At 40.8% G+C, this 23,826-nt stretch overlaps 1 protein-coding gene across 1 annotated transcript; it reads left to right on the forward strand.

The window, feature by feature from the left end:
• Positions 1-5,210: 5,210 nt before the first annotated feature.
• Positions 5,211-21,004, forward strand: Bub3 (mitotic checkpoint protein Bub3; the record flags this gene model as incomplete). The annotated part of the gene is given in 4 exon segments (XM_076181175.1): positions 5,211-5,344; positions 11,142-11,355; positions 12,132-12,235; positions 20,887-21,004. Coding segments are annotated over 3 exon segments (420 nt in total), but the record flags the coding sequence as incomplete, so codon positions are not given.
• Between the last annotated feature and the right edge of the window lie 2,822 nt (positions 21,005-23,826).

Consider the following 23,826-nt stretch of genomic DNA (forward strand, 5'->3'; position numbering starts at 1 on the left):
GGTCAGAGCAACGTATTCCTTGCTATGCGCATTAGGAAAAAAAATTTCCTACTTCCCGTTGTAACTTATTACCACGAGAGCTATCCACTACGTTCGATGCCTGCACGGTTCCCATTAAGACGTTAGTTCCACCGTCTACTAGCGCAATCTCTCCTAAGAGGGTAAGTTCCCCAACCACTTGGTCTTTGTGAATCTCACGGGTATCTGGGCTCAAATTCAGAAATGGAACTCTGCACCAAGCCTTTCCATTTTCCATCCCGAGCAGCTCTACCACTCCCTGACCGAGCAAGCTGGCGCCTTCGACGTATGGGCATGCTGTAAACAGCGCCGAGACGGCCCGACCTGCGGGAGCAAACTTGTCTGCTTTCTCAAGAAACAATGTTATGGTGCCTCCTGAAAAGCCTGACACCCAATGAGCTTCACCGGTCTTGACCGGGAATGTGGCTGGTTCACCGAACCCTTTAAAACTATATTGCTCCTCGCACACGACGATGAACGGTGTTGAGGACTGGACCGTTTTCGTAAGGATTACTGGGACATCCTTGTCGTTCACCTTGAACGTGAGAGGAGTGAAGGTCAACGACACCTTATGAACCGCGAGGAAATCGAACCCGAGGATGAGTTTGGACGGAAGACCTTCAGCAGGGATGATGAAGAAAGAATGGCGGAACGGAAACCCAGCGAGACGAAAAGGAACGTCGACTTTGCCAAGATTTGTCATTTCTGCACCGTCGGCCACTATGATTCTGGTGGTACCGTACAACCTGGGGGCCTTCCATGGTGGCAGGCAAAATGCTCTTATGAATAAAAGATACTGCCGCTCCTGTATCCAAGAGAGCACAAACAGACTGCGGAGCATGGGGTTCAAACAACGTAACATTTACCATAGCTAAACCGCCACCAGTGGTGTGGGAGCTGGCTAAGTCGACGTGAATAATTTCCACGTGCGACCGCCGCTCGACCATTACCTCGGGGTATGTTTTCCCTTGCGCTGGCCGTTTTCTGACGTGCCACTCTCCGCTAGATCTATCTGAGCCTCGTGACCGACACTCGTATGAGCCGTTTCACTCTTCCAAATCTACCCCCGCGCCCTTGCATGAGTGGCAATCTGCTCTCACGACCGCGTGGCTTATAGTAGCAAGCATCGGTCTCGTGGCCCACCTTTTTACAGTGGGTGCAATATGGACGCTTATGACCACCAAGGCCCCGGTTACGCTTCCATGTGTGTTTGTGTCTCCCCCGCTCTGCGAGAATGGTATGTGTGGTCATCACGAGGCCGTGCCTCGGTGTCACGTCCATGGCGAGGACGCGCCTCCAATCCTCTCAAATTTTGAGGATATGTCTCCTTCCCCCGCGAAGGGCGAGGTGAAGAAAAGTCTGGGACTCTGTGTAATGTGGATATGGAATATGACTGTGAGGGTGGAGTTGAACTAACGTCCGCGGCCGGGTACTGGTGGGACACAGCGGCCGTTGCAGGATACAAAGCCATGGGCGAATCAGCTCCGCCCGCATAGACGGTCTTCACATCGCAACTATGCCTCTACGCATAGTCGATGGCTGCGTGAAGGACACCAACAATGGAAGATTGTTGTTCGCGAGTAAGAGTGCTCGCAAACTGCTGCGGCATGGCCCTCTTAATACGCATCACTACCGAAAATGTTGCCCAAGCTTCCCGCTCTGGGTGGAACACGGCATACGAGGAGACCATGTCCGCCAATCTAAGGGCGAAAGAAGTGAGCGTCTCTGATGGCTGAATGACTGCCTCGACGAGACGATTTGCCAACGCATCTGCCGATGCAGGCGCGTAAAAGAAGTATTTGAAAGCGAGTTTGAAAGCCTCCCAATCATCTGGATGCTTACCCTTTGCCAGGCGAGCAGCGATTGCAGTGTCGCCGGCTGTTTTCTGCTGAGTTACAGCAACCTTGTCTGCGTCAGAGACCTCTGTAGACCACTTTTCCTCTAATAATGAAAAACACGAGGTCGCGTCAGTACAAGCAGGGAGACCACTTAAGGGGTGTCGGTTTATGCCGGAAGAAAGGAAAAATGGGACGTCGGCCGTGGCCTGAAACGCTCTTGCCTGTTGGCTCACAGCTCCGACCACGTGGTTCATGTTAGTACGGCGAGACATTGTTATAAATAACAATAAGCCCTAGCTCTATCTAGCACTCCTTTGTGTTCACTGAGTAGTCCTAACAGTGTGAAATGTTATGTGGAAACATGTTCACTGAGTAGAGGTGTGGGTATGTGGAAATATTGCCAACCACCGCCGCCGCCACTATGGTATTATGGTATACCACTTGGACACAATTGCGGGGCAATACAAACACTGGTGTGCTGGCTCTACTTTATTATGTGAATTAACTGTTTCGGAGTTTGACTACAGGGGATACGGAAATGTGGCAAGTGTACTTACACTGAAAGTAACCTTACTCTCGGCGTTGGAACTGCTTCGTGACCAGCTGGTGCTGCGTCGTGACCGCTCCCGTCGACCTATGGCCCTGGAGAGCTTGGAGTGCCCGCTCTCGAGCGCGCCGCACTCAGAATGCCAGCCGCCTGCCATACGCCGTCCAATCACTTTTCAGGCCTATACTCACGTGACCTCTGGTAGGGCGGAGTTAGCCTGGAACAAAGGGTGCGTCCTTGGGCAGCGTGGGCGCGGATGCCAGGCCAAAACCACGCTGGCCCTTGAAGCCACGCTGGCCCTTGTACTATACGCGCCAAAACCAATTTACGCGCCAACTATCACTTGCCACACACACACACACACACACACACACACACACACACACACACACACACACACACACACACACACACACACATATATATATATATATATATATATATAAATATATATACATATATATATACATATATATATATATATATATATATATATAAACTTTTTCGTAATGTTTTCTATTTGTCTAATCAACTTTTTTCCAGTTGTAGGGTGAGCTGATACAAGTTCTCCAAAGTTTTCCATTTAATATTCTCGAGCTTTCGTCTTCAAAGAGACATCATCAGGATTGACAAAATTTCTGCAATAATGAATACAAATGTTGGTACATATAAGTTACAAAATAAATTAATTACAAAAATTACAAAAATACAAATACAAATAAACAGGTAGAACAAAAGATATATAACGAGAGTTATTACTTACGTCTACAAGGAAAGTACAAATGATAGAGAGAGAGAAAGGTTTAAATACATAAACTGCTATCCGAGTTCCCATTACGGAGTCTGGCGGATCGTCTGAGTGGTGGGGGAGTGGGGGGTAGGAGGGGAGGGGGAGAGGGGACCTCAATGTAGCGATGTCTCAGGTTAGCGCTACTGTACAGTTTAATGCTGGACGTCATGTCCGACTGAATATTTATAGTGGGGGCAGAGTCCCTGATGTGGAATGCCTCCAAGAGTTTCAACCTTCTAGGGTCCTCATTGTACGCAATAATTTTGGTACATTGAACTAAGGTGTCTCTGTCAATATTTCTATTGTGATATTTTGAATAATGGTCCTTGATCGCTCCGTCCTGTTGGTGAAAGGTTAGTCTTCGGCTGAGAGTACATCTGGTGTGCCCGACGTATGTGATATTGCGAGACGTGCAATTCTCGGCTGGACATTTGAATAAATACACCACGTTGGCTTTAGATGTAAAGTCAGCTCGACTATTACAGTTGTTTTTCATCACCATTGAACAGGTTCTAGGGTTACGATAGTATATAAGGACTCGGATCTCATGGTTCTCTTTAGTGGGGTGACAATTTTTCTTAATTATGTCCTTGATTGCTTTTTCATCCTTTTTGTAGGCATCACTGAAGGTGTTACGATAAAAAACGTTAATAAAATTAGGCTTATTGGCGCTTTGGTTGGACCCAAGTTCACACAGTAATTTATTGGTTATGCGGTCAAAATCACAGTTAGCATAACCATTATTGGTGAGCATTTGTCGTACATGCTGGAGTTCTGCATGTAGTGCTTCCCAGGACGAACATACTTTTATAGCTCTTCTGACGTATGCTCTAATAACACCTTTCTTATAACTATTACTGCATTCGCTGTTACCGTTCATACATTTATCTAAGTTGGTGGGTTTACGGTAAACACTGGTAATAAAATTAGTAGAGGTGGAATCAACCAGGACATCAAGAAAAGGAAGTTTACCATTTGTGTTCATTTCTACTGTGAAATTCAAACCCGAAATGTCCTGTAGACGCAGTCTTAATTTTTCCAGGTGCTCTCTGGAGAATGTACATACGAAAATATCGTCAATATATCTACAGTATATTTTGGGTTTAAGTTCACTCGCGAGAAATGTTGTTTCCTCCACATGTGACATGAAGGACTGAGCAAATAAAACGCCCAAGGGCGAGCCCATTGCAATTCCATCGGTCTGTACATACAGTTTACCTTCGGGGCATCTGAACGGGGCCTCAGTTGTACAAATAGTTAACATTTCTTTCATGGTTTCCATGGGAATAGGGGGTGGTGGGAGTACAGGGTGTTGGTACACATACTGGAGAATGATGTTAATAGTTCTAATGAGGGGAATATTAGATTAGATTGGGATAATGCATCAATTATTTTTAAATCACACTGTAGCTATCGAAGGAAAATTGTAGAATCTTCCCTAATAAAACATCATCCTAACTTTAATACCTCAAAAGGACAGTGGCCCCCAGATTGTATTACGAAGTTAGCGGTAAACAAATTATTGTCAAGAGCGGTCGGACAAAATAGCCATAAATGTCCTTCCGTGACCCGGCCATTTCAAGGGCATGTAACCTTGAGTCCCCCCACTTTGCCCCATCACCCCCTTTTATGTACCACCTCACCACCCTATATAAACTTGTATCTTAACTTTCTGTAAGCATTCTGCTGAAGAGGACTACAGATAGTAGTCGAAATATACAGTTTCTCTTTATTTCCATTATTATTTCTCCGATAGTGGGTTTACAGTGAACTTTTATAAATGTGTTATAGCATACCAATCTCCATATATGTATATATATATGTATATATTTATATACATATATATATATATATACATATATATATATATATATATATATATATATATATATATATATATATATATACTAGTATATATATATATATATATATATATATATATATATATATATATATATATATATATATATATATATATATATATATATATGTGTCTATCACGGGTTTTACTAGTATAATAAACAACACAGCGGATCATGATCGATAGCCCAACAAACAACATCCACAGTACAAAAGTACGAGTGACTTTTTAAACTAGTCGAAATAAAATTGGAATATTTAGATCATCGTCCGCAGAAGTAATAAATATCGGTAAGCCAGCATTTTCTAGAGTAACCAATGTCAGGGCAATTTAAGTTGAAACTGTATATTTACTTGTAGTAATCAGAATGCTTGATTTTTTTTTTTATAAACTTGCCGTACCGTACCGCCAAGAATAATTATTACTGGGAAGCTAAAAGTGAGAATATGTGAAAAATTATTCTTATGGACTTTATTACCCCACAGGAAAGTTTCTCTAGGAAGTTTTATTCTTCTTCAATGATCAAGTAGTAGTTAGAAATGTACTAGTGGTTTACTACATGTAGAGGAATACCCGGCACAGGAATTAATTAAATATAATTAATAGATTATTAATTATATTTAATTAATTCCTGTGCCGGGTATTCTTCTACATGTAGTAAATCACTAGTAAATTTCTAACTACTACTTGATCATTGAAGAAGAATAAAACTTCCTAATACATGAACATAATATACGATTTTCTTAGCAGAAGTAGATAAAAAAAAAACCTTGCTATAAGCTGCTAGGATGGTCAAGATGCCATGTTGTCTGTCCAGTCCAGTCACTGTCAGTTAGACGATGGCTTTCATGTTGTAGGGCTTTCTTGGACTTTCACTTTGTGAGAGAACACGGGGTTCTGCCATCATGATCATCTGTTGATTGCCCAAGGTACAATAATAATTATATAGATACGGGCGCATCCGCTCGTGGCGCCACTATCGCATGTGTACTGTTTACAACACAATATAAAAATATTTTGCGGCCTGTTTAAATAAGTATGTCTCAGTTTGAATGCTTGCATCGTTCAGCGCATGCACAGGGTATTCAAATTATCTTGTTGTGTGTATGCCCAATTCTTGAAATACAAACAAATTTTCACCGATTTAAATGGAAGTTTGGTTATCAACATTGGCAAAATAGTTTTCCGAGTAAAAATATTAAGGTAAGGCTTCAATAACAAATATTGTAAATTAAAGAACCATGTTTTTTAACCTAATTTCTCCCGGAAATGAGAAGCTTAAGATCGTTGATTAATCGACATTTGAGCTTCATTTAGCTAGGTCAATATGAAAATGGAATTCCTGATATTTGAGCTGAAGTAGTTCTCATGGGATGGAAAAAGTCGCTATGAGTATAATGCAATTTGATTTATCCATCTAGCTGTCCTAGTTCTCGAGATATTGCATTTTGAATGGAATTAAATCGGGCCTATTTTGTCCGAGGAAATCGGGCCGAAACGTGCGGTCTGACTGATCGCCGATCAAACGTAAACAATGACGGTTTTTACTGACAGGCACAATTTTATATAAAAAATTAGCATATGGTTGCATTATTTGACCTATTTTCTATAAGATGTGTGATTTCCATGTAATTTGATCATATAATTACGTTTTTATCCTCTGCAAAATTACCCACCACAGCTACGAATACCGTAAAATTACATGAAAATCACACATTTTAAAGAAAATAATTTGAATAATTCAATTATATGCAAGGTATTACGCTAATAACCCAATAGTAACAAACTTAATAGTGTAGTTTGATCCATACCACCAGTGATCATAGATAGCGGGCAGGACGAATCGTAGCTGTGGTCCGTAATATTACGGAGGATTAAAACGTAACTTCTCTTCGATCAAATTACATGAAAATCACACATTTTAAAGGAAATATTTAAAATAATTCAACTATAAGTCTATTACACTAATAACATAATAGTAAGAAACTTAATAGAGTGAAGTTTGGTCCATATCACCAGTGATAGATAAGATGGCGGGATGGATGTTGATGTTGTTATCCGATAATCCGACCCGATAGAAAAAAAAACTAATTTTAACAACCAATTTCTCAGCTCTACCGTAACATACTGACTTTATTTTGGTATTAGAATAATCCACGATACTAGTAGTTTTGGTTAATTATGGTCAGTTGCCCGCACAATAAATTTGTTAGCTCATTTTTTACGTTGAAACATATACCAATTTTTGATATACTGCTGAATGCAGGCCGCCATGTTTATCTAATGTTTTTATTGACCGACATGTAACTGATGATGTGAATGTTTGAAATTTATTACGATCGTAGTAAATACACTCACGCAACATTTTTATTAATTAAATTTCCCGCGGTATGTAAATTTGGCAGTTTGAACGGCGTGCGCATAAAATGACGCGCTATTGTGCTCGTCATCGACGGTGGCGCCTCTGGTGGTGTTTGACCTACCTACTTCATTGCAATACATGTACTGTAGGTATATAGTCACACGCAAAACCATGCGCGGCGCCGCTATCGCCATCTTTTGCGCCCCGTTGGATTTTGATTTTTGTTTGGCTTAGTTTGAATGCTTGGAGCGTTCAGCACATTCGCAGGGTATTAAAATTATCTTGTTGTTAAACAAGTGTATGCCCAGTTCTTCAAAACTTTACTAATTCTTACCGATTTCAACGCAATTTTTTATATTAGCCTTGGCAAATTAGTTTTCCGAGTAAAAATCTAAAGGCAAGAAACTAAATTATATAATATTTAATGTAATAATGTTGTTTATTAGCCTCTATTCTACCGGATATGAGCAACTTTGAAATCGTTGGTAATAGCGCAGCTGTGCAATCTAAGAATCTTGAAGCTTAGATGCCTACTCGACATATCGTTGCCATGGCAACGTGATAGGTGTTGGTAAGAACGGTGTAAGAGGAAAGTCCTGCATTGTTTTTGACATGCTCAGGAGATTTGTTGACCCATAAAACCTTCACATGCCAAGTTGCATGTCAGTTGGGCCAGTGATTTGGATTTTATTATTTCGAAATTGACAACAGTTGCCATGGCAACATGATAGATGTTAGTAAGAAGAGTATAAAAGGAAGGTCCTGCATTATTTTTTATATGCTCAGGTGATTTGTTGGCCCATAAAACCTTCACATGCCAAGTTGCATGTCAATTGTGCCAGGGGTTTGGATTTTATTGATTATTTCTAAATTGACAACAGTTGCCATGGCAACATGATAGATGTTAGTAAGAACAGTATAAAAGGAAGGTCCTGCATGGATTTTGACATGCTCAGGAGATTTGTTGACCCATAAAACCTTCACATGTCAAGTTGCATGTCAGTTGTGCCAGTGGTTTGGATTTTATTGATTATTTCTAAATTGACAACAGTTGCCATGGCAACATGATAGGTGTTAGTAAGAATGGTATAAGAAGAAGGTCCTGCAATGTTAATGACATGCTCAGGTGATTTGTTGACCCATAAAACCTTCACATGTCAAGTTGCATGTCAGTTGGGCCAGTGGTTTGGATTTTATTGATTATTTCTAAATTGACAACAGTTGCCATGGCAACATGATAGATGTTAGTAAGAATGGTATAAGAAGAAGGTCCTGCAATGTTAATGACATGCTCAGGTGATTTGTTGACCCATAAAACCTTCACATGCCAAGTTGCATGTCAATTGGGCCAGTGGTTTGGATTTTATTGATGATAATCTGAAAATTGACAACTTAATATTTGCCATGAAAAGGCAAATTGGTATGATGGAGATGTCACACATTGTTTTTGACATGCTCATATGATTTGTTGATCCATAAAACCCATGTATTCAAAATGTAAATAGAATTGGACCCGTGGTTTGGAGTTTGTGTGTATTTCTTTACCAAAATCTATACAAATTACCACCCTAAATTCTAACACTTTGTGATGGTAAAGTCTAGCCAAAAATGCGGAATTAAAAAAATATTTAAAAATGTGTATCTCCCTTATCTTTCAAGCTATTTCAAAATTTTTAAAAGCATTTTGTTTCTAATGAAATTGCCTTTAATATGCAACAATAATTTAAGGATTAAAAAAAAAATTGTGCCCATATCTAAATTATAATCAGGCCATCAGCATCTGTGATGACAACCCAGATGATCTTTAGAATTTGAGGTGTGGCAGCCACAGACTTTGAAGGCTTTCATATGAAGCTTGTAGTAGTTTTTCCATTTAAAACAACTCTGTTTTCAGTCATTCAACCTATTACTAGTCCAGCTTAATTAGGCTACCATTTATTCTGTGTGAAACTAATTTAGTAAGTAGTCTTTCTATATATTTGAGATAACTGTTGTAGAATTCAAGTAAGTTAGTCACACAAGAATGTTTCTGTCTGAAACCATGCTGGCTATCATTTATCAAAGAGTTAATTTCTAAATGATGTTCGATAGCATCTCTGATGATAGTTTCCATCATTTTTCCTATGATTGAAGTCAAACTTATAGGCCTGTAGTTATTTGGATTCTTTTTGTCACCTTTTTTGAATATAGGAGTAACGTTAGCTAGCTTCCATTCTCATGGGACATCTCCGGATATGATGGATTTCTTGAAAATAGTTTCTAATGGAACAACAATCTCATTTTTCATTTCCTTTAAGATTCTTGGGTGCCAACCGTCAGGCCCTGGTGTTTTATTAACTTTGAGTCTCTATACACCTTTTAATTTTTTCTTTTGTTATTTTTACTGTAGTAAGTTTACCCTAGACTTTTCACACACTATTGCATGGGATGCAGGTAGTATCTTGTTCAACTGCGCCCTATACAAAATAGTCCATAAGGTTGAGTTCAGGTGAGTTGGGGGCCACACATCAGGGACAATGAAATCAAAGAAATTGTCAGAGAGCCATTTCTGAGATTTTCTAGAGGTGTGACATGGTGCAGAGTCCTGTTGCTACACGTAGGGTCTACCAGCAGCTACTTCCTCAATCCACAACTTCACATGGGTCTGTAGGATGTTGATGTACACTTTGGTGCTCACCCTGAGCCCCAGGGAAAAGAAGAATGGGGGCATGACTTGGCCCTCAGTGCAGGCTACTACAAACATCATGACAGTTGCAGGAAACTTGGTTTTCATGACTCTTGGCACATCCTTGGGACAGACAGCCAACCACCTGATGTTCTGAAAGTTGTGGGTCTAGTCCTGGCAGACATTCTTTTCACCTGAAAAGAACCAGAGCATGTCATTCTCCAGAGGGTGCTTCAGTTTGTTGAGCATCTTCTTGCTCTTCTTGAAGCAGTTCTCCTGCATCTTTGCAGAGAGGAGTTGACCCTTACGCATCATGTACAACTTGTATCTGATATCTTCATGCAAACACTTCCTTACAGTGCCCTCAGAATCTTGTAGCTCTCTGGCAATGGACTTCATGGACCAGCTGGGGTCTTCATCAACCATGGCTTGTAATTGAGTGACAAATTCAGTGTCCCTGATGTTGTCCAACCATCGAGAATGATGTTTCCTCTCAGCAATACCTACATAATTGTAGTCAGAAGAAATCGACTCCCTCCTGACGAACTGTTCAGTTACTTTTAGCAGTTCTGAGATCTTGCTGCTACTGTGTCCAATGAAGATTAACCTAAGTACCGCATTCCTTTTCCATAGATGAGGAAATGTAAAGCTCTCCATGGACCCAAGGTGTTGCTGGGACAAAGTCTCGACATATACTGATCAGTTGCTTTTGTTTTGAGTGGTGTGGTTACCCGCAACTTTCAACACTGTGTCCCTGAAACAATGAAACATACGTACCCTGTAGGTAGTAGATCAGAGATGGAAAAAGTTAAAAGTGAGCATCACCCTATTTTGAGTGGGGATTAGCCTTCTGTCATAAAGGAATTAAAGAATATGTGACTGGTCATAAAAAAAATTATTCCATAACACTTATGCACTCAATAACTCATATGGAGCTTCATTCTGTGTAGCACACACACCCCATCAGTAGTGAAAGGGTTTTCAGAGGAGAGGTCTTAAGAAAATGAACAAAGTTGTGGGTTAGAAAATATTGTAACCATGAGTTTGTTATTCCTTTCAGTTACACATGAAGCAGAATGAGTGAATCACGAATGGAGTTCCGTTTGAAAAATACCCCAACAGAATGTGTGCAGAGTGTCAAGTTTGGGCCAACATCTTCACAGTTTCTGCTTGTAGCTTCATGGGACAAGAGTGTGAGGCTATATGATGTCGTCAATAATAATATGCGCTTGCAGTACTCGCACAATGGTGCAGTACTTGACTGCTGCTTTCAGGTAAGTTAATGTTATTTTAAATCTCATAGGCAATTATTTTAGCCCCTTGAATTTGATGACACTTATGTAGGCGTCATGAGGCGTGAATATACGAGGATGCCTGCGTCAGCTTCTTGACTATATTTATTTCATAGTTGTAGCTGAGTGGCCCTCTTATTCAATGAACAGATTTGATCACCTTTTTCAGTGGTTACAAATATTCTGGGTGAAAGAGAACAAATATAACAGCTATAACTTTATATTTTATGATACACGTATTGTGATGCATCATCGTACATCAGGCAGCTAATGTGCGTATGAATATTTGACTCATATTGAAGCCTAATTTAGGTAGCTGTATCTGATGTTTCTCATGATGGATCTAAGACAGGAGAGAAAATGAACAAGTTTTTGGATGGGTCTCAGGTGGGTGTATATTTTGGCTTAGCCACCCTCTTAATAATGGTGAAAGGGCCTTTTGGTATATGGATATACAATATATAGTATTAGTGAGTCAGTGCAGCAGTCCCACTGGTTTGGGCCTGATCCTAGTGGTGTGATGGATGACACCTTACCCATGAGGCACAGAGATGGGAAAGGGGCAGTTGGGTATTTGGTGGGTATAGGGTTAGTTTGTGCTTTAACTTGGCTAACCCCATACAAGGGTAGGTAGGTATTTTTGAGTTATGACACTAGAGCAAGGTGATTTAAAATATTTAGTACCTATTGAATTTTTGGTTCTTTATTAATACCAAATAATATTCATCTTGTTCACAATTTCTTTTGTATTTATGCAGGATGCTGTTCATGCTTACAGTGGAGGCCTTGACAATACTCTAAAAATGTTTGATCTCAACACAAATTCAGAGTCTGTTGTTGGGACACATGATGCCCCTATTAGGTGTGTATATTTATTTTGTTCTGTAAAGGTGGATGAAAAGCTGTTATATAGGGTAGATCAAATAGTGCTGATAGGGTTTGTGCAAATGGAAAGAACAAGTGAAGTAAGACTAGCAAAAGGAGTATGGAAAGCAGAGGTGGATAGAGTGACTTTGAGACAAAAACCAAGAATGAGATGGATGAACAGGTGGGGGTACTGAATCCAAGAAGAATGTTGAGCAAGAGAGAGAGTGTGTAAAAAGATAGGAGTGAATGGATAGTTGTAAATGGATGAGCAAATAATGTTGCCTTGCCTATTCCATAACATTTTTTAAGTGGATGAGATGGGTAGGGTTCCATATAATAAAGAAGTGAGGGTAAATCAACTCTGACTGCAGGGCCTTACTGTGGAACCATTGTGTCTCTGGCAAGAGAAACCTTGGAGCACCAAATGAACTGATTAATCCAAGGACCCTTTCACCCCATCCATCCACCTTACTCATGGCCTTCCTTTTAAGTTCACTTCATCCACATCTGGTTTCCACTTTTGCATTACTAGTTTATTCACTCCTCCTTTTTCTATACACCCAAACCATCTCATCACTCTTTGATGATGGTTCTCTTTCCAACTTAGATCTATGCCTCACCTCCATATTTCTCATTCTATCCAACCTCATAATACCTTCCATACTTTTTCATCTTTCATATTTATACTCCTTTCTGCCTCCTTCCAATTCAAAGTCTCCACTCCATATAGTGCTGTGGGCACAATCAGTTTTTCATACAACCTTCTCTTTGCATTCTTCATACCAATTTCTCATAAAAAATTTCATAACCCCCCCCCCCTCGCTGGCCCTGATTTACATTTATAGTTCAATTCCATTCCTCAGCTTCCAGCCGTTCACTACCATTGTCATTCTTTGTACCTTGTTACCTTACTTTTTCACACATTTACTCTCAGTTTTCTTTTCATGCACACTCCCAAACTCTGCCAACAGCTGCATCAGTCTATTCTCACTCAGCCACAAGCACTGTCCACATGAGGGGACAGAGAGGGGGTCACCTATTTAATGAAGTGGCCTTGCTGTGGATGTGCTGTGTCTTGCTACATTACTTCTGACCCAGGGTAGTGGACAAGATGCAGGGATGACCCATCATCCAGGAGGAACTAAAAAAAGAGGGAAGGAGGGCTGGTGAATGGGAGTGCAATATGTGGGGATGAAATGGGTAAGAGTGGATTTATGCCTTTAACTTTGGCTACCTCCCTTGTAAGGGGGGAAAAGTCGTTGGTATATGTATGACCATGCTTCCTGCAGGTATAGTGTCTGCTATTTTTATCTGTTTCACTCCTACTACCATCTACACATGATGATTGGAAAGGACATGAAACCAGATAAGCATATAAATAAAATAATCGGAGAAACCTACAATTTATTGAGGTCAATCAAAGTGGCATTTGCTTATTTGGATGAAGAAATGGTCAAGAAAATACTAACTACACTAATAAGACCAAAACTTTAGTACGCAGCATCACTTTGGGCACCCAGTACCAAAAAGAATATTAAGAAACTAGAAAGAATACAAAGAGCAACAACCAAACTAGCACCGACTCTTGCCGAACTAACATATGAGCAAAGACTGCCCAAATTGAATTTACCAACTTTGGAACAAAGAAGAGAAAGAGGAGATTTGCTGACTATCTACAGAATAATGAAAGGAATGGAAGTTTTAGACAGGAACGACTTGTTAGTGTGGGACAACGGTAAAACGAGGGGACACAGAAAAAAACTGAAAAAGGACAGTTATAGAAAAAACTTGAAAAGGAACAGCCTCCCACACGGAGCGATAAATACATGGAACAAATTAGACAACGAAACAGTATATGCAAACATTGTACAAGATTTTAAGATAAAACTTGATGCGGAGAGATACAAAGACGGTTCGCCACGAGCATAGCTCCCTTCCCGTATATTACAACTAGGTAAATACACATTATCTCTTGCCTGTTTTGCCCAAATTTACTGCAGTTAAAGCACTGAAGTGGTCTTCTCCAAATATCTCCTAATTGTGGTCCCATATCTCTGACTCATTATTGCAAATGCCCCTCTGCTGTCACCCCTCAGTCTGTTTCACACCTCTCTTTCAAGATAAATTTCTCCTTAACCCCTTCCATACGGTGCCGCACACGTAGGCGTCATGAGGAGCAAGTGGATTCGCGATGCTGCCATATCGGCATCTTGATTATATTTATTGTAGTCGCCCCTGTGTTTTTACATTCTCTCAAATGTGCCCTGAATCCCATTCTCTGTGGTTTTCAAAATTCGCGGGTGAAAGAGAGAACGATCGATATAAGCGGTGACTATATTTTATGATGCGAGTATTATTACGACACGTCGTACGGCTGGCATTGGCTGCTGCCCGCGAGATTTAAGTTCCGTACTGAAGTGGTTAATGGGAAGTTTTCTGCAAAACTTGACACCTGCATCAATGTTTTGCATTTCTGTACAGTCTTATATAACCTACATACATATACCAAATTCTTTTTCCTCCTTACAAGGGAGGTAGCCAAAAAACAAAGGCATAACCCCCCCCCATTCTATCCCCAACATACTCCACTCCCCACTACCCTCTTCCTCTTAGCTTGGCACCTCCAGGATGACAGGTCATCACCACATCTTTTATACTGCCCTGGGTCAGAAGCAGCGCCACAAAACACAGCAAGGCCACTTCATTAAATAGACAACCCCCTTCTTCATTCCCTCATGCAGAAAAGGAGAAGATCTGGAGAAATCCCTTTGGGCTGTGCCAATTTATTTCTCATACTCCCTCATGCATCACAGCATCATCCATACACAACCATTCTCCATTCAACTCTATCTTCTGTCCTCTCCCATCTTGCCTCAACAGACATTCCCCACTTTCCCATTGCCCCTTTTACCCCATCCATCCATCTAATCCAAGGTTGCCTCCTGTTCACTCCTTCCACCTCTGCTTTCCACATCTCTTTTACTAATCTTCACTCATTTTTTCTATGTGTCTGAACCATCCCAATACTCTTTCATCACCCATATCTCCCAACTACCTTTCCACCGCCCATTCTCCTCCTCACCTCATTTCTCACTCTATCCAGCCTAGTAACCCCTATCATACTTCTCAGGCACCTCATCTCAAACACATTCAAACTCCTTCTCTCTTCCACTCTTATGTTCCATGTTTCTGCCCAGTACAGTACTGTCAGTACAATCACTCCTTCATACAATCTTCTCTTAGCATCCATTCCCAAATGTCTATTTCTCATCATCTCATTACACTTTTTAATCCCCCAAGGCATTTACTCACTTCTCTCAATCTATATTCTACCTCCACCTTCACTCCTATTCCTACTACATTCACACCCAAATATCTAAAACTATCCACTTCCAGTCACTCTCCCGTAATGCTCACTTCCAGTCTGCTGCCACTTTCTCCCTTTGTACATCTCACCACCTTACCTTTACCCACATTTATTTTCAACTTCCTTCTTTTGCACACCTTTCCAAACTCTGTCACTAACTTCTACAATCCTGCTACAAGCACAGTGTCATCACAAACAACAACTGGCTTATCTCCTGCTTTTATCCATTTTCTTTAACCATCTCCAATCCCTGACCCACTACCCTTTCATTTACCTCTTGCACCACCCCATCCATATATAAATTGAACAGCCAGGGTGACATAACATATCCCTGATGAAGTCCCACCTTTGCCTCAAACCACTCACTCTCTCCATTTCTAATCCTAACACAAACTCAATTACTCTCATAAAAACTCGACTGCTCTTAAAAGCTTTCTTCTTATCCCATTTATCTGCAATACTTCCCACAGTGCCTTCCTGTCTGTCCTGTCATAAGCCTTTTCCAAATCTATAAAAGCCCAAAATACATCCTTACCTTTTCCTATAGCTCTCTCACATATCTGTCTTACCACAAAGATCTGGTCAACACAACCCCTACCTGTCCTAAACCCACACTGTTCCTCATTACTCCCTCTGTTCCTCTATTAATCCTCTCAATCAAAACCCTCCCATAAGCCTCCCCAACTACACTTAACCCCTTCCATACGGTGCCGCATAAGTAGGCGTCATGGGGAGCGAGTGTATTCGCGAGGCTGCCATATCGGAGTCTTGATTATATTTATTGTAGTCGCCCCTCCATAATGACATTCTTTCTAATTCTTTTGTAATCGCATTTTCTATGGTTATCAAAATTCACGGGTGAAGAGAGAACGATCGATATAAGCGGTGACTATATTTTATGATGCGAGTATTATTACGACACGTCATACGGCTGGCATTGGCTGCTGCCACCGAGATCTAAGTCCATGACGCCTACGTGTGCGGCACCGTATGGAAGGGGTTAACAAACTAATCCCTCTGAAACTACTACACTCACACTTGTCCCCTTTTCCCTTGTAAAGTGGAACTATACAGGCACTCCTCCAGTCCTTTGGCACTCTACCCTCTCTCCAACAAACATTGAATAACCTCACCAACCAGTACACCATCACTGTATCTCCTTTTTTCAGACATTCTGCATGACATCCATCCAACCCAGGTGCCATAACTGCCCTCATCTTAACTGCCTTCACTTCATCTTTCCTTATTTCTCCTCCATTTCCCTCATTCATCACTGTCATTTTCTTAGCACTTCCCACTGCAAATACCTTTCCCTCCGTATCCTCCTTCATATTTAGCAACTCCCTAAAATAATCTGCCCATCTTCCTCTTACTGCCTTCTCTTCCATTATCATCTCTCCATCTGCACCTTTTACCTCTTCCTCTCTACTTGATTCGCCTCCTCTTCCTCTCTTAATTTCTTTCCAAAACATCTTTTTATGACTTTCAAAATTTTCTGTCATATTCTTACTCCATTTCAAATCTACTCTCCTCTGTGCCTCTTTTATCTTATGCTTTTCTGCTCTTCTCTCCACATCCCTCTGTAAATATTTGTGGCAAAAAGCGACCCTGTTCTTTTTCTGTTTTTTTGGATACAAGTGGTTTCTTGCAAGCATTGTGGTGTGAGAATTGCTGATCATTATGCAGGTGGCAGTGTACTGTTCTCACAGATGCATGACCAAATAATTCAGGATTCTTTTATTTCAACTGTGGTGCTGTTATACATGGACGAGCATCCACCTGTCTCCTCAGTACCTTCAGAGTACAAGTAGTCTTCCTGGGCCTCCCTGTGGGCTTGTTCTGCAATGGCAGATCAGGTTCACCAGCATCACAAGTTTTCTTGGCCCACCACTGCACACTACGCAGTGGAGAAGTGGAAAAATGTGTTGTGGAGTGATAAAGCTACTTTCACCGTTACTGGAAACCATCTTGGCTAAGTGTACCATCTCATCCTGGCAGTGATCCTTTGGACCCAATATTCACACATGGTACTGTGAAACATCCTGATTCACTGATGGTTTGGGGTGCGAATGTGGCAGGAAAGGGCGTAGTTGAGGTAGAGGTAGAATGTAGATTGAGAGAAGCAAGTAACTGCCTTGGGGATTAAAAAGTGTAATGAGAAATAGACATTTGGGAATTGATGCAAAGAGGAGATTGTATGAAGGAGTGATTGTGCCTACAGTATTGTACGAGGCAGAAACATGGAACATAAGGGAGGAAGAGAGGAGTTTGAATGTGTTTGAGATGAGGTGTCAGAGAAGTATGATAGGGGTTACTAGGCTGAATAGAGTGAGAAATGAGGAGGTGAAGAGGAGAACAGTTGAGGAAAGGGAGTTGGGAGATAGGGTTGATGAAAGAGTGTTGGGATGGTTTTGACACATGGAAAGAATGAGTGAAGAAAGACTAGTAAAAGAGTTGTGGAAGGAGTGAACATGAGGGGTCGACCTAGGATGAGATGGATGGATTGGGGTAAAAGGGGTATTGGGAAAAAGGGGAATGTCTGTTGAGGAAGGATGGAAGAGGATAGAAGATAGGGGTGAATGGAGAATGGTTGTGTATGTATGATGCTGTGATGCATGAGGGGGAGTGGGTAGGAGATGGGGGGTGTGGGATTATGTATGAGAAATAAATTGACGCAGCCTGAAGGGATTTCTCCCCATCTTCTCCTTTTCTGCATGAGGGGACAGAGAGGGAGGGTCACTGATTTAATGAAGCAGCCTTGCTGTGGATGTACTGTGTCTTGCGACATTACTTCTGACCCAGGGCAGTGGACAAGATGCAGGGATGACCGGTCATCCAGGAGGTTCCAAGATAAGAGGGAGATGGAGTGTATAGGGGATGGAATGGGTGGGAGTGGTTCTATGCCTTTGTTTTTTGGCTACCTCCGTTGTAAGGGGAAAAAGCCTTTGGTATGTGTATGTCACTATCTTCAACTATTGAGATCATCTCCACCATGTTCTCTCCATATGTAACTTTCATCACATTTAAGTTTTTCTTAACCAGGAACATGACTCCACTTTGTTTCTCCTCCCTATTTCTAAGCCAGTGATTATATAATTCATGATCAACACTGGTACTAGTGGACCCCTTAATTTTGTCTCCACAATTCCCATTATATCTGGTTTTGCTTCTGCCAGGTAATCATTTAGTTTGTTTAATCTTGAGATTAATCCATCTATGTTGGTATAATCTAATTTTAATTTTCTACTCCCTCTATCTCATTCTCTGATTTTTTAAGCTTTGTTCCTTAATGTCTTAATTTTTTCTCTTTCCTCATCATTCATGTCTCTTTATCCATATATTTTTAGTTTGTTTAATCCTGAGATTAATCCATCTATGTTGGTATAAGCTAATTTTAATTTTCTGTTACCTTCATCTTGTTCTCTGAACTTTATTTTTTTCTGTGTTTTCCCAGTCTCTGATCTTGTTTCGTTTTTTTTCCTTAGCTTCGTTTCTTAATTTCTTAATTTTTTCTCTTCATCATTCATGTCTATTTATCCATATATTTTTATAGTGTTTGTTTCTTGCTAAGATTTCTTCTGTTGCCATTTGTGACCTTAATTTGATGTTTAGTGGTCTACTTTTTCCTTTTCCTTCTACATATTTACCCATACTATGCACTTCCTCTATTTCCTTTTCTATATCTTGTTCTCTATCTTGTACTGTGAGAACATTTCTTGCCAATTTTTTGCCTTCTTTATCTCACAGGAACCAATTTGGGTTATGTATTTCCTTTAGACCATACACACTTTTTTTATATATATATACAGACGTTCCTCAACTTACGTTTTAGTTACGTTCTGAACGGCCGAACATAAATTGAAAATGAACGTAAGTTGTTACTGTACCATACATCCGTAAATTCTATTACTGTATCTTATAAAACACCCCTAAATCATTAATTATACAAATAACATTGTAAAATGATAACATTAATTTCAAATAAATTCAAGCAACATAAATTGAGATGGTGGAGGAGGAGGAGGCAAGGCACGTTCAGACTGTCGTTTGTGCGATGTAAACAATGGACGCAGCGTCATGCATAAGTATCGTTTGAACTACGGAGAGCGCGCTAAACTAAAAAACTCACTCAAAATTTTTTTTTACAGTCAGTTCAAACGTAAAATCGAAAAAAGGTAAAATGAATGAATGTAAGTAGAGGATCGTCTATATATATATATATATATATATATGTGTGTGTGTGTATGTATATATATATATATATATATATATATATTTTTTTTTTTTTTTTTTTTTTTTTTTTTTTTTTTTTTTTTTTACTATTACTAGATTTCCTTTTTTCTCCTTAATTACCTTAATAACAGCATCTTCAGCTTTCTCCGTTTCTTGAGGAACTATTTCTTTAAATATTACCTTATCTTCTTGTCTTTTTTCCAATCATTTCCGAGTTCTTGCAAATTGTCTTCTCTTATGCTCTTTCTCGCTTCCACAGTCATTGCTTTTGTCTATCTGCCTCTTTCCATATTGTCTCATTATTTGTGTTTTCATTATTTTTCAACCTCTCATTTTCACATTTTAACTTGGCCAGTTCTTTTGTTAGTGCACTTAACTCTTCTTTTATTTCCATGTTTACTTTTTTAAGTCCCTTCCTTGTTTAAGCCTTTATTCATCTTCCATGGATCAATAGTTTCCAGCTTCAGTGATTTGTTCATATTTCTCATGTCCTTCTGTCTATAACTCTACTGAGTCTTCTTTCATACCCACTAAATCCAGAGAAATGACCATTATCAAATAGAAACATTTTTGTGCCTCTCAGTGATCTGAAACCTATGTTTGTATTTTGTATCGCCCTTGTGCCAGTAGATGGCTCTGGGTACATGTTTATATTGTAACGTGGCGGACAGCCATCTTGGAGTTTCTCTGGCTCGTCATCATTTTCTTCCATTTTACTTCAGTTACACACTACATTGTAAATTAACCATTCCAGGTATCCACAAGCACATCCCAATCCCATATATCACACCCTAGGTATTCTGTAATTGTATCACTGTTAAAATGTTTAATTTTTTTAAGTATTTCAGGAACTCCAATTTATGCGTGTTGTCACTATGATGAAGGACATGCATTTACCTAGTTGTATTATATGGGAAGGGGAGCTATGCTCATGGTGACCTGTCTTTGTATCTTGCAACTTCTAGTTTGTTCTTATATTCATGTATGGTGTGTATATGTCTGTGGGTGTTTTTATATATGATTAAGGATGTCTGATTTCTTGACAGGTGTGTGGAGTACTGTCCTGAAGTTAACATGGTTATCACTGGATCTTGGGACTCAAACCTTAAGTTGTGGGATCCACGTGGACCAAGAGCAGCAGGAACTTTTCAACAACCAAACAAAGTATGAATACTTTCCTACATGTACAAATACCATAAGACCCTTTCCATTTTGAAATGTATACCCTCCCTACACCCATCCCACACTCATACAAGACCTATTTGTTGTTCTCCACACCATAGCTCTTCATGGATGAAGGGTTATCCCTACCCCACACCACACTGCTTGGGTCAGAGGCAATACAGCTGTTGAGGTGCAGTGTCTTGCTGCATTGCTTATTACCTGGATAGGGGACAGGAATGGCCCTTCATCCACAAGGAGACAAGATAGAAGAGGTGTGTGATGGGTGAAGGTTGGATGCATGCCTTGGTTAGCCACCTCCCTTATAAGGAGGGAAAGGGCCTTTTGGTATAGGTATGTACATACATATGTATACCAAAATTCATTCTCCCTATTATAAGGGGAGTGGACAACCAACTCAGGCATCCACCCTTTACCTATCAACACCCATCCAACGCCTTTTTATGAATGAATGGCCATCCTTGTCCCCATGTATTATTGTACATTCACAAGTAACTTCAGCTAAGTTGGATTTAGTATCATTGAGTCTGCATGTTATTTTAGCCAAGTAGCATGCTGCTGATACTTGAGAGTCTATATGGGGCACCATTATATACCAGAGCCACACATCATTTTGTCTGATAGAGGAAATCTCAATTCATAGAGAAATGATGATACTTTATTACACTGCGACTGTCCCTCTGTTATGCTGTCCCTCCACCCCTTCTTACTGTCCTGTACCATTTCTCTGAATATTCATTTACTTTTTTCACCTAACCCTGTGGTGGGGGAAAAGAATACTGCCACCAAGTCTTCCCACTTGAGTCGTACAAGGCAACAAAAGGCGGAATGGGGATATGACTTGGCATCCTTCTCCCTGTAGCCCCAAAGGGGACATTCCTAAAAAAAAAAAAAAGAAATAATGGAAAAAATAATAATAAAAAATGATAATAATAATAAAAAAAATGAATAAATAAATAAATAAAAAAAAAAAGCATAAGGGCGGTCAGGGGAGGAAATGAACCAATAGATTGAGTGATGCGGAAGTGTGGAGTTCCAGAAAAGAAATTGTAGTTGATGGTTGATGGTGGAGATGCGGATACAGTGTTACCAAGGATTACAAAGGTGGAGCATGCTGACAGGAGACCTTTTGATCCATATCTAGGTCAGATGGGAAAAGAAAAATCATAATAATAATAAATTAACAACATACATATACCAAGGCTTTTTCCCCCTTACAAGGGAGGTAGCCAAAAAAAAAAAGGCATAAAATCATTCCCACCCATTCCATCCCTGAATATACTCCACACCCCTCCACCCTCCCTCTTATCTTAGCACCTCCCGGATGAAGTGTCATCCCTGCACCTTGTCCACTGCCCTGGGTCAGAAGCAGTGTCACAAGACACAGCACATCCACAGCAAGGCCGCTTCATTAAATCGGCGACCCCCCCCCCATCTCCGTCCTCCCATGCATAAAAAGAGAACATACATACATACATACATATACCAAGGCTTTTTCCCCCTTCCAAGGGAGGTAGCCAAAAAGGGAAAGGCATAAAAACACTCCCACCCATTTCATCCCTAAATACACTCCACACCCCTCCCACCCTCCCTCTCATCTGAGCACCTCCTGGATGACGGGTCATCCCTGCACCCTGCCCACCGCCCTGGGTCAGAAGCAGTGTCGCAAGACACAGCACATCCACAGCAAGGCCGCTTCATTTAATCGGCGACCCCCCCTCTCCGTCCCCCCTTGCATGTAAGGAGAGGACGGGGAGAAATCCCTTCGGGCTGCGTCAAAATTTACTCACACATACTACCCCACCCCCCCGCCCATTCCTCCTCATGCAATCACAACATCATCCATATACAACCATTCTCCACTCACCTCTGTCTTCCGTCCTCTCCCTTCCTTCCTCAACAGACATTCCCCTCTTCCCCAAAGCCCCCTTCACCCCATCCATCCACCTCATCCTAGGATGTCCCCTCATGTTCACTCCCTCCACATCTGCCTTCCATACCTCTTTTACTAGTCTTTCTTCACTCATTCTTTCCATGTGTCCAAACCATCCAATATTCTTTCATCAACCCTATCTCCCAAATCCTTTTTCACCCCTGTTCTCCTCCTCACCTCCTCATTTCTAACTCTATCCAGCCTAGTAACCCCCACCATACTTCTCAGACACCTCATCTCAAACACATTCAAACTCCTTCTCTCTTCTTCTCTTATGTTCCACGTTTCTGCCCCATACAGTGCTGTTGGCACAATCACTCCTTCATACAGTCTCCTCTTCGCATCCATTCCCAAATGTCTATTCCTCATTACACTCTTTAATCCACCAAGGCATTTACTCGCTTCTCTCAATCTACATTCTACCTCCACCTTCACTCCACCTTTTCCTGCTACACTTGCACCCAAGTATCTAAAACTATCCACTTCCTCCAGTCGCTCTTCCTTAATGTTCACTTCCAGTCTACTGCCACTTTCACCCCATGTACATCTCATCACCATACATTTACCCACAATTATCTTTAGCATTAATCTATCACATACTCTCCCAAACTCTGCCACCAGCTTCCTCAATCCCTCCTCTGACCCTGCCACAAGCGCAGTGTCGTCCGCAAACAACAGCTGGCTCACCTCCCACTTTTCTCCATTTTCTTTAACCATCTCCAATCCCTGACCCACTACCCTAGCATTCACCTCTCGCACCACCCCATCCATGTATAAGTTGAACAGCCAGGGCGACATAACGCATCCTTGACAAAGTCCCACCTTTACTTCAAAACACTCACTCTCCAATTCTAATCCTGACACAAGAGAT

The sequence above is a fragment of the Oratosquilla oratoria genome, unplaced genomic scaffold, assembly GCF_046742065.1.
Source record: "Oratosquilla oratoria isolate Oo_2021 unplaced genomic scaffold, ASM4674206v1 SCAFFOLD184, whole genome shotgun sequence".
NCBI lineage: Eukaryota > Metazoa > Arthropoda > Malacostraca > Stomatopoda > Squillidae > Oratosquilla > Oratosquilla oratoria.